Source organism: Bidens hawaiensis, unplaced genomic scaffold, assembly GCF_021521415.1.
Source record: "Bidens hawaiensis isolate Kalapana, Puna unplaced genomic scaffold, B.hawaiensis_p1.1 tig00001179_1, whole genome shotgun sequence".
NCBI lineage: Eukaryota > Viridiplantae > Streptophyta > Magnoliopsida > Asterales > Asteraceae > Bidens > Bidens hawaiensis.
The window spans coordinates 4,251,083-4,263,688 of NW_027491068.1; the positions used below are offsets into that span (position 1 = coordinate 4,251,083).

Consider the following 12,606-nt stretch of genomic DNA (forward strand, 5'->3'; position numbering starts at 1 on the left):
AAAGAGAAAATTACAAATTTTGTTCTTTTAAAATTGCTAAATTATGGAATGGGTCCTTTTCAAAAATGAGTTTCATTATTTATCCTTTATTTGCATGTTTGGCTTGGTATTAGTCCTTTACACTAACAGAGGTTAAGTTTTTTAGTTAAGTCACATCATATGTAATTAACACAACCTTGAAGGGCTATTTGTGTAATTAACACAATCTTTATCAAGTTAGAATTTTCTAATTATATTATCTTTTTATTCATCCATCAACTGCCACCATCACCACCCCTAGCCACCAGCAACCCATTTCCGTCATCAATAACCCTACTCTGACAGCTCACACCTGCAAATCCAACCGTTCCCCATCGTTTACACTCAACACCACTGACTCCAACCCCAACCCCCTTCGCCCACTGTAGCCGAGCATCAACAAAGTTCCATCATCGCCAGTGGCAAAGCACCCCCAAAATCTTCATTGTCATCCACACACCAAAAACCCCTGTCACCATCACTATTCACCACCAGATCCTCTCCGATAATGAGATCGGAGAGGTCGAATCGGATTGGGGTTTCCACGTGGAATGTTGGCCGTCATAGTCGCATCACAGATCTAACGATTAGAAGGAGGGGTGATTGTCGTTTTGTGTTTTCCGGCGATGAGACACAACCACCAAACATCTTCCGATTTATTTATATGATGGTGATGTGATTGTAAGATGGTTGTGGCGGTGCTGGAAGTGGTTTTGGTGGTGAGGAGGTAACCCTAAAATATATTTGGGAAAAAGGGTCTTCGATCGACAAAAATTGTGTTATAAAACTGAACAAAAATATATGATAAAGGTTCTGACAATTACAGAAATAGTCCTTTAATGGGGTGAAAAAACTAAAATGCCCTCGTGTGAATTGCATATGTGATTATTTAACTGAAAAACTTAACCTCTGTTAGTGTAAAGGACTAATACCGAGCCATACATGCAAATAAAGGATAAAGAATGAAACTCATTTTCGAAAAGGACCCATTCCATAATTTTGAATTCCGCAAGATGTCGTAACAATTTATAACTAACTTAACTTCAAATCTGAATTGATATGCATGCACGACATATGACATATGGCAATAAAAATTGTGTTTTATTACAATGAAAAGATTCAAAAGAAGTAATATATATACAAATGAAATTAACGTGATAAACGTGAGAATCAAGTAGAGTAATTATATATATAAATAGAGTAATTATGTAATTACATAATTACTCTATTTGTATATATAATTACTTTACTTGATTCTCACGTTTAGCACGTTAATTTTCTTTGTATTTGATTCAAACCCTATATATATACACACAAAGAAGCATGCACGGTATGGCTTTGCTTTCCAGAGCTGACAGCCGTCCACATTTCTTGACGACATATATTTTTAATTGAAGCTATATAAATAAATATATATAACATGAACCAAAGTGGCACATGGTTCATACTTCATACTCAACAGTATGGAAGGGATAGAGCACAAGACCATAAGTGTCAATGGGATCAACATCCACATAGCCGAAAAGGGTCAAGGTCCTTTAGTACTGTTCCTCCATGGTTTCCCCGAGTTATGGTACTCCTGGCGCCACCAGATCGTCTATTTAGCCGATCATGGTTACCGAGCCGTGGCACCAGACCTTCGTGGCTATGGTGATACAACAGGTGCACCAGTCGACGATCACACCAAGTTCACCATATACCATGTGGTGGGTGACTTGATTGGGCTTCTTGATGCCATCACAAGTGAAGGTGAAAAGGTGTTTGTTGTAGGTCATGACTGGGGTGCAAACATTGCTTACAACTTTTGTGTGTTTAGGCCAGAAAGAGTCAAAGCGTTAGTGACTCTAAGTGTGCCGTTTATTGGTAGGAACCCAAAAGGAGACATGGTCCAAATGTTAAGAGCTGTATATGGGGAGGATTATTACATGGTCAAGTTTCAGGTAATAAACTAATCGTTATAATTAACATATATATATACCAATCAGTTCTATCTTCTTTCTTTTAGTTTCTGTTGATGACCTTTGCATATATGTGTGTAGGAGCCTGGAGACTTCGAAGCTGAGTTAACTCGAATGGGCACTAAAACATTTGTGAAAAAGTTCTTGACATTCCGAGAACCCGAACCATATTATTTCACTAAAGGAAAAGGATTTAAACATTCCCCTAATGATGCCATAGTTTCCTTGCCATCTTGGTTGTCAGAAGAAGATGTTGCGTACTTTGCTAGCAAACTCGAAAAGGCTGGAATTTCAGGTGGACTTAATCACTATCGAGTCATTGGATTGTAAGATTTATTTGTATACATATGCAAAATAGTTTATGCATATGTTAGGTTTAATTTCTTGCTTGTAATTATGCAGGAACTGGGAACTAAGTGCGCCATGGGACGGTGCAAAAGTGAATGTGCCAACAAAGTTTATCACCGGGGATCTGGACTTGGTGTACCATATGCCAGGCGTGAAAGGCTACATAAAAAATGGCGGGTTTCAGAATGATGTTCCATTGTTGGAGGAAGTTGTGGTGATGGAAGGTATAGGGCACTTTATTAACCAGGAGAAGCCTAATGAGATTAACAAGCACATAATCGAGTTTATTAGAAAATTTTGATTTTCTATTTACTCAAATCTATCAATCAGTCCAACAATGTCTAATAAATAGTTGCCAAAAGCTCTAGCTTTTTTGTTGTCCTTTTAAGCCTTGGCTTTTGTCCCTAAAATAAGGGTATTGAATGGACTTGAATGCCACTTGTGTACTTTCGGTGTATTAAAGCACCGATATACATAATAATGTTTGGCGTGCAACTAATAGTTCTAGATTTGATATTTCAAATCCCTTGATAGCTTTATATATCGTGTATGAATTCACTATTAGATGAAAGTATTTTGTATGTTTAAAGTCAATAATAGGATATGTAACTCGTCTTTTTTTTTTCTATGTGGACGATGAATTTGAAAATGATTACAGATCAAAATACTTTTTAATCACCTAAAATATCGAAGTTTTATATAATTTACTATAAAACGATTACAATAAAGTGGCAGGCAAACGGGTAACAAGTTGCGCCGCAACCCCCTTTTTAACAGCAAAGCCAATCCTGCTAAAAACGAAGCTTTGGGACCTAGAAGCTGAAAAGGTTCCGTGTACGACACGTTGTCCAATTTGGGTTCAAGTGTTATTCAAAAAATCAGAAATCATAAGTTATCCTATTAATGCTTAAAAACTTACACAAATTAAAATTTAAATTACAAATTCTACTCCATTACTGTTATCAGATTATGATCTTGATATCGATATAAGATGAAACAAAGAATTGAAACAATATTTGCAAATGATAAACTGTTATACAACGTGATTGTTTGTTGTTGATGAAGCCTAAAGGCCGCCCCTTATATAGACATCAAACAATACGTTCGTAAGGGGTACAATGCTTCAAAAAATGTACATATAGCGACACATCATCTTGGGGGTTACCACTATATATGTTTATGGACACTTTAGACCCTAGACTTTACATACATACATAGTTGAGTAATTACAATATGACCATTGCACTTCTTGATAAAAGTGATTAATTAACACCACATTCACCCCCCTTAACTAAGATCACTGTGAGTATTTGTCTCATGGTAATAAACTTGAGTCTTTAGAGTGCCATTTTCAGAATATCTGCCCTTTGTAGCTCACCACTGATGTGTTTCACATTATATGAACGTTCTTCACGCATTATCTATTGAAATGATAGCGTGCGTCTATATGTTTGTGTCTTTCAAATAAAAAAAAGTGGATTCTTCATAAATGTTTCGCTGAAAATTGTCAACCTTTAATGTTATATTTTCTTCCTTTCAACTTGTCACATCCCAAACCATGGCCTAGGTGTATGACACATATATTGGTACCACATTTGTAAATAAATCAGAGTTACGTATAAAAGCGGAAGTCTTTTAGAACATGTGGATTAAAATATAATATTTACATTCACAAAAGACGGGATTTAAAAGTTCTCGTTTAGTGTGTAGAGATTACTTGTTTTAATTACAAAACCACCATTTCTATTATATTAAGTTTACAAAAAGATCCGAGCCATCGGATATCTTGAGCCCTTCGTCATTTCAAAGTCCTAACCTTGATCACCTGCAAAATGTTAAGAAAATACGTCAGCAACGAATGCTGGTGAATATGCTGACGCAAAAATATTTTTTTTACTTAATCACCCCTCGAGACTACGTAGGTCTCGGCCTATCGTGGCTTAGGAATAACCAAGTTAAAACAACACAATTCGTAAACTCGAGTCTCTACACTCGAAACCCCCAGCAAACACCGCATCGTTCGACTAGTTGAGTACCTATGCGTATACACAAGGTCATACTCCCCGCAGGCAGCGTAATTGTGACCAGGTGTGATGCGCCTATCACATATGTAAGGATCCAGACAAACGTACACGATATCCTGAGGCTAGTGTTTATACCATTTGTTTATAAATGTTTTAAAGACACTTAGTCTCATGTAAACCTTTTCATTTAACATGTTTGGCTCGTTTTAAAACAAGTTTATAAAGTTGGGGCTTATTCACCTTTATAATTTGAATCAGCTTCAAACACCGTCCGAGGGTCTTTCCCGTTGCTATCTCGCACCTATTGTAACGATTCCGACGAAACCAGGGATACCCTAACCGGTAGACAGTAGTTACGTTATATTTAATGTCGGGTACATGAATTACCATAGTAATTATACGAAAATACATGGTTCACTGTATTGATTGTACGTGAATATATAACTTATCGTATTGAACATGCGATTAATCGATCGATAGTTATTGAAACCCGAACGAATCGAGGGTTCAATTATAGACGAGATATATGATATTTAGTAATGTTACGAAGTATTAAAGCTTCGGGATAAGTGAATTAAAGCACAGAAAAAGAATTTTCGATTTAATGGTACGTCGTATCATTAAACGAAACCTTCAATACCAAACCGAGCAAGAGACGATCGATCAAGCCGAAAAAGATGCGCAATTATTAATAATATGATGTTTTAATTTAATAAATGTCATGGTTTAAGTTTTTAAAGTTTTTAAATCGGTTCTGTATAAATTTCATTTTTAAGACGAAAACGACAGTTTTAGCCTCGTTTTAAGCCGAATTAAACATTTAACCGAAAAACGAAATGAACCAGATTATCCAAAACATTATCCAGATTGCCGAAATCCGAATGAGTGGCTAAGAATGAAAAGGTGGGTCCCACCCCACTCTCCATGAATTCCGATCGGATTGGGGATTAAACCCCTAGCCCTTTTATTTTTTTTAACAAGCATTTCCATGTTCTTCCTTTCCTCTCCACAAGATCATCTAAAAACCCGAGTTTTTAGCAAGAAAACCGAGGTAAAAATCGAGTTATTTACGTTTCCATCTTCGTTTCCAAAGTTTATTTGCAAGAAAATGAGGTTTCAAAGATGAAAACCGATTCTTGCATGATCAAGTGATGTATACGGGTTATACAAGGGATCTTGATCCAAGAAAGGAGTTAAACGAACCAAAAACGAATTTTTACGGTTTAAACTTTAGTTTTGAAACAATAACCGAAACTATAGTGTAAAAGGCTTGATTGTGAGTGTAACTTGCTTGGTATTGTGGTATGTTGGTTGTAGGTTCGGTATTTAGTGGTAGATAAGGCGGAAAAACGAGTTTGTAGCTTGTAGTGGCGGAGATCGAAAGGTATATTCGGTTTTTATATAAGTATGAGTTTTTGGACAGATTGTGGTAGGTTTAGAGTTAGGTCATGAAATTTTACAGAGGTGTTAAATACATGAAAATATGAGTTCTGTGAAAATTTGGTAATTTTTGGACAAAGGATGAATATTTGGTGAATTTAATGCTCGGTTTTGGCTAAAAATGGTGAAAAATAGTTAAATATCATGAAAAATTCTGGAAAATTGCAGATAAGCTTTTTATAACATGTAAAAGTCACACACAAAATTTTAGGTCCTTTGAATAAGTCTAAGTAGGCTTTTCGGTTAAACGAGTTCTAGGGTTTTCTAGCTCGATTTTAGTGAAAATGGCATGTAAAAAGAGATTTTGGTTCTGGAAAAATTACAGGGGACTATGTGGATGGTAGGGGTCATCCAGGAAAAATTTGGGATTTTTCTAAGGTCGTTTGGTATTTACGACATATTTAGTGTTTAAATGGTGTTTAAAAATAGATAAATAAATTTTAAATATAAAAATTAATTCTGGAAATATTTTTATAAAATTCCTCACTGTCAAAAAGTGATTTGTGCAAAATTTCAAGATCCGAGATTAAACGGATAATTATTTGTGCTAAAGAAAATAAAAACAAACTTTTATGGTTTAAAACGCGTAAACCGGTAAAGTTCGCCTAAACGAGCTGACCGGTGTATAAAAACCCTAAAAATGAACTATTTTCATATAACTGTGTTAAACAAGTAAAAATAAATCATCCGAAAATAATTTAGATGATTTGGGTAATTTTAATCGATTTAACAGTTTCCGGTACACTAAAGACGGAAACGGGTCCCGCGGCCAATCGGGGCGTCTAAACCGAGCTCTAATTTCACAACTTTAATTAAATTATCAGTCAATCACTATTTTCGGGTCGTGTGTGACCAAACTCATTTTTGAAACGTAAAAACGGATAACCGTGCTAGGCACGCAAAACTGGGAAAACAAACGAATAGTAACCTTGACTATTGAACTCTAAACGATATCACAATCTGAGTCCGGAGAAGTGTTTCTGGGTTAACATTGCCCCCGGAATGGGTACAAAACTGGGTTAACAGTGTCCCCAGATGTCCCTAGAAGTGTTTCTGGGTTAACATTGCCCCCGGAACGGGTACAGTACTGGGTTAACAGTGTCCCCAGATGTACCGGTTAACACGGTTAAAGATTATATAAACAATAATTGTATAATAACGATCGTAGGGATCATATTACAGATTGGACGCGTTAACTAATAATGACTGTTGTTACCTGCTTGCATGTGCTAAGGTGAGTTTCACGAGCCCCTTTTTCTGGATTGTTTTTAAATATTTTCTCGGGGCGGAAGCATGTTACTACTGAAATGTTTAAGTACATACTGAACGCATGGATTTGCGTGTATTTATATATATTTTATTGTACGGGAATCGTACGGAAATGTACTAAGATGGTAATTGTCTGAGTTGCTAACATTGTAAGGCCCCGCAACACGAGTGATTAACTGAAAGCCGGTAGAGTGTGAATAGTACTATTGGTCTGACAAACCCAACTGGTCCGGCATGGATTTGCTGATGTTTCCCAGCCAGTTGCACATGTCTATTTTGTTGTTATATATTTTTGCTATGTAATGTTAGGCATAGCGGTTTGGGGCAGGTCCGTGGGCGGAGTATGCCACGGGGGTTGTATGTGGATAGTCAGAGGTTTCACTTGTGGGCTCAGCATAATTACATCGATAATATTATATTATGATATTGATTTATCATGGTCTACTCAAATTGTGAAACTCACCAACTATTCGTAGTTGACCCGTTTTCTCACATGCTTTTCAGGTACGATTAAGATGAAGTGTTTGCTTACGTGCAAAGTGCTTGATGTGTGTAAGATTTGCGTGCGGGATGTTATGATACATTATATTAAATAGAATTATGTATCGTATTGTATGATGTGTGTATCACCTAGATGGTAATGAAATATGAGATAATGTAATTTGAAGTATATTAATGTATTCAGTTTTCTTTATAAACAATGTGGTTGATATCAGAGGTGTCTGTTGCATCCCGTTTACGTTTCCGCTGCGGTTACGGGGTGTTACAGAACTTGGTATCAGAGCCATTGGTTATAAAGAATTAGGATGTCTTTAAAAGATACCTAAAATATAACCAGTAGCTCAAGTATTATAGGATCTGAATATCAACTAATAATATATAGTGACGGGATCTGGATGAACTTGGATGGACAAGTGAGTTATTATGGTCCGGAACATAATAACAGACTTGTCCGCACGAGGGAATTCAGGGGAAGTCACTGGGTACATTAATAGTAAAAATGGCAACATATGTGTAAAGTATATAATATTATTCATACGTGCTAATGTGTATATATATATATGTGTACATATCTCGTGGGTACATGTATTGAGAAATAGGACCCGGATAAGGAACCGGGGGATGAAATAATAAAAGTACCAAGGATGCTGAAATTTCTAGAGCATCGGTTGATGATAAGTCTGACTTATCGGGCCATAGTTATGATAGTACCAAATTAGATCTCCCGTTTGACATTAACCAGAAATATCTAGTAACCGTCACTCCCAACCAAAATTAATAAATCCCTTACCCTACCAACACCGGTACCGTATATCCTAATAACCCCCTATGTTCACCCGAACCGCCGACCCTCACGTACGGACGGACCTGTACCTGAACCCATTCTTATTCCATTAAGGTAAATAAATAAATAAATAAATAAATAAAAATAATAATAATAATAATAATAAATTTGATAATAAATGAGCAGATAAAAATAATATATAGAAATATATATATGTATTTCTCACTCTCAAACATATGAGTCATACCACCTCCAGTTCGAGAATCACCGATTTTAGCGAACCTAGAACGCCTGAGGACATTGACTGAGCAAGTGATAGAGTTTCCCATAATAGTAATTGATAATATTTGAAGGCAACATGGGTTGCGCGAGTACCTTGAACCTTGCAACTCCCTATGTTAACCTTACATCCGTTAGATGCCTATACCCATGTATACTCGAATAGAATGATTACCCATACACAAAGAGGTGTTGGAATCATTATAGCATAGTTGGTTGTTCGCTCGTAGGTGGTATACCGTGTATGCCGGATATACAAATAGACACAAATATTATAACTCCGTGGTACGTAATCGTTTGGTGCTCACGGTAAGCATGTATCAGTTACGCTGACATGCAGAAGGATATTGAAATCAAGCATATTAAACATTAATCTTTGTTGAGAAAGATCTATATGTCGGTTGGTGACAAGGGTTATGAAACATATTTAAACGTTAACCGACGTCAGGTTAAGTCCATATGTTATTATATTTTTGGGACATATATACTAGATACTGGTATGTGTAATATGTATGATAATATTTGGTGTGTATGTGTACCTGCTGTTATGATTGAGCTGGTAACGAGTTATTCGGTGAGATTAGTATTGATTACTGCGTACGGGATGGGTACGGCAGAATGACATAAAAAGAATAACTCCAATGATGGAGATTGATATGAGTCAGTTGATTGCTCAAAGATAGCAGATGATAATACCGAATGACGTATCACAGATCACTGCTAGTGTTGATGCAAATGTGATCGCAGAATTATGGATCAAGCAATCACATGAATAGAAATATTTCAATTCTTAGTGGTATTACTAAGAATAATGTCCCACCGAATACTATTATGACTAAAGTATTAGTTATAAAGTAAACATGAATAGTAGTCGTAATAAATTAGATCCGGTATGAAGGATATGTTTGTTGGTTGTGTTAAGAAAATTATTAATAGTTACTGATGGTAAAGGGAGGAATAGATTAGCGAGGGGATAGAAAATATCGAAATGGTTAAGGATATTGGTAAGAGTCTAGAACATTGTGTAGTGAAAGATGCTACAGATATGTTGGTAGATTATGTTGTATCGTGATGGAACACGATGGTACAAAATTATAGTTAGAAAATTTTTACTCAGATGATATGATAAGAATTTAAAATTCTTCTGCTAGAGCACTTTTATTCGAGTAATTAAGTTCAGAGATTGGAAACTGAGCTATGGAAGATAGAATTGTTGTGTGCTGATCACTTAGAACACGCTAATCGTTGGAAGGAATTGTCATGTTTGGTAACATGGCTAATTACTCCTGAAACTAAGCGAAGTGAGCGCTATATTGGGGACTAACTCCATCGATAAGGAGTATAGTCAATCCTGTAAAATATACAACCTTTGGAAGGGTTGTGTCACAAGCCAGCATTGATATATTTGACTCTATGGGAAGCGGACTGAAAGGACGTTAGGTGAGACGTCGAGTGCTAAAGAAGAGAAATGATAAAGGTATAGGGCAAGATGGGCTTTTGAATAAGTAGGTATGTCCTACAACCCAGAATTATACTAAGACTAGTCTTGGTGTGAAAACATGAACCGCATGAAGGGTCCTGCCATAAATGTGGAAAATATGGTTGTCGGCAGGAAGAAGAATGTCGAGTGATAGTAGGCCACAGGTGTGGTAAAGATGGACGTAATGCCCCAATTATAGAACCAATTGAAGCCATGTGAACCGGCAACCCCAACCCATTCGTGTACAGCCACTTCGAACCCAACAGCTTCAATAACAATCCATCCAAAGAAATCAAATTATGCCAAACAGTTGTACTTGCTATGAATGTGGCAATACAGAACGTTTCAAGAGAAATTGCCCAAAGTTGAACCAAGGTGTCGTTGGAAGACGAACCTCATGACAAGCATCAACCTCTGATCAAGCAAGGAGCCCTGCTTCTGTGAATAATTCGAACAAAGCACGTCATGATCCAAAGGCGGTATTAAGTATGTTGTAGTTTTAAATCAATAGGCTTCAGTGATATTTTTACGGTTGCCGATAGAAGTTAGTTCCTGTTAACCTCCTACCCTTTGGAAAGATACCGATTAGTGAAACTATAGAACCCTATACTGTAGAATCGCTAACGGTAAATCCCTAATGGTTAACTAAATTGTTCGGAATTGTCCTATTATTCTGAACGATTAACCTTTCCTTATTGACCTACGACCAGTAAAGTTAAGAAGTTTTGACGTAATAGTTAACATGGATTGGCTAACTCAACATGAAGCTGAAATCAAATATGAAAAGAAGATGATTAGAAGCTCTCTTTCGGACGATGAAGCGATTAGATACAGAGAAAAGTGTAAGAAAACATACAGAAGATATCCCAGAGGTACGCGAATTTCCACAAGTTTTCCCAGAAAAACTTCCTGGATTACCGCCAACCCGACAGGTCGAATTCAGAATCGATTTAATGCCTCAAGCTGGCCCTGTTGCTAAAGCACCCTACCGACTTGCACCGTTCGAGATGCAAGAATTATCCAGTCATTTGCAAGAATTGTTGGATAAAGGATTTATACGACCTAGTTAGTCACCATGGGGTGCACCAGTGTTATTTGGGAAATGAAGGACGGAAGTATTAGGATATGTATTGATTAGGGAGAATTGAATAAAGTGACGATCAAGAATAGGTATTCACTTCTTCGAAGTAAATGATCTGTTTAACCAACTGCAAGGGGCGATGTATTCTTAGAAAATTGATCTTAGATATAGTTATCACCAAATGAAAATCCAAGAGGAGGACGTTGCAACAACAACGTTTCGGACTCGTTACTGCCGTTATGAATTCTTAGTTATGCCTTTCGGACAAACAAATGCGCCGGCAGTGTTCATGAACCTCATGAATCGAGTCTGTAAACCCTACCCCGACAAATTCGTCATCGTGTTTATTGACGATATTTTGATCTAAAGTAAAGAAGAGCACGAGCAACGCTTAAGAATAATTTTAGAGCTTCTGAATCAGGAGGAGTTGTATGCAAAATTCTCCAAGTGTAACTTCTGGTTACAAGAAGTGCAATTCCTCGGTCACGTTGTAAACCACCAAGGAATACACGTTGATCTGAGTAAGGTTGAAGTAATTAAGAATTGGCAAGCGCCTAAATCGCCAAAGGAAATCCGCCAATTCTTAGGCTTAGCTGGATATTATCGTCGATTTATAGAGAACTTTCCAGCATCGCCCAACCTGTAACTCTCCTGACTCAAAAGGATCGAAAGTATGAATGGGGAGAAGAGCAGGAAACGGCGTTTCAAACGTTAAAGCAAAAATTGTGCCAAGCGCCGATTTTAAGTCTCCCCGATGGAGACGATGGTTTTGTCGCGTATTGTGACGCATCGCGTAGAGGGTTAGGATGCGTGTTGTTGCAGAATAATAAGGTTATAGTCTATGCTTCCCGACAGTTAAAAGTACACGAGAAAAATTACACTACTCATGACTTAGAACTGGGAGCGGTTATCTTCGCACCTGAAATCTAGAGACATTATCTCTACGGTACGAAGTGCACCATCTTCACCGATCATAAAAGTTTGCAGCACATATTCGATCAGAAAGAACTGAATATGAGGCAACGAAGATGGGTCGAGTTGTTAAGTGATTATGACTGTGACATCCGTTATCACCCCGGCAAGGCTAACATAGTAGCCGATGATTAAGTAGAGAGGATCGGATTAGACCATTGATGATACGAATATCTGAAAGGATTTTGTTAATGGCCACAACGAGATAAGTTTGGAGAAAGATATGGTTACGTATGTTGGTGAATATTTAAGTTATGCAAGAGATAAGGCTGCACACCGAAAACCCTAGGGAACGCCACAACGACAGAAAATTCGCCAATGATAGTGGGAATATATTACAATGGATTTCGGGACGCAAATTCCCAAGGTATATCAAAGGCATGACGTAAATTGGGTAATCGCGGATCGATTAACCAATCCTCACATTTTATCTCAATCCATGACGATTACCA

The 12,606-nt window shown here is 37.1% G+C and overlaps 1 protein-coding gene across 2 annotated transcripts in view; it reads left to right on the top strand.

Moving 5' to 3' along the window:
• Positions 1-1,429: 1,429 nt before the first annotated feature.
• The window catches only part of LOC143563454 (epoxide hydrolase 1-like), a 124,718-nt gene continuing 113,541 nt past the window's right edge, over positions 1,430-12,606 (top strand). Inside the window, exons 1-3 of one of the 2 annotated variants that reach the window (XM_077050992.1) lie at positions 1,433-1,958; positions 2,058-2,302; positions 2,379-2,835. In XM_077050992.1, the coding sequence (XP_076907107.1) occupies positions 1,482-1,958; positions 2,058-2,302; positions 2,379-2,625 (969 nt within the window). In that variant the 5' untranslated portion in view covers positions 1,433-1,481 and the 3' untranslated portion in view covers positions 2,626-2,835. Of the gene's footprint in view, positions 1,959-2,057; positions 2,303-2,378; positions 2,836-12,606 lie in introns of those variants that run through there. The other variant, XM_077050995.1, reaches the window with a different exon arrangement.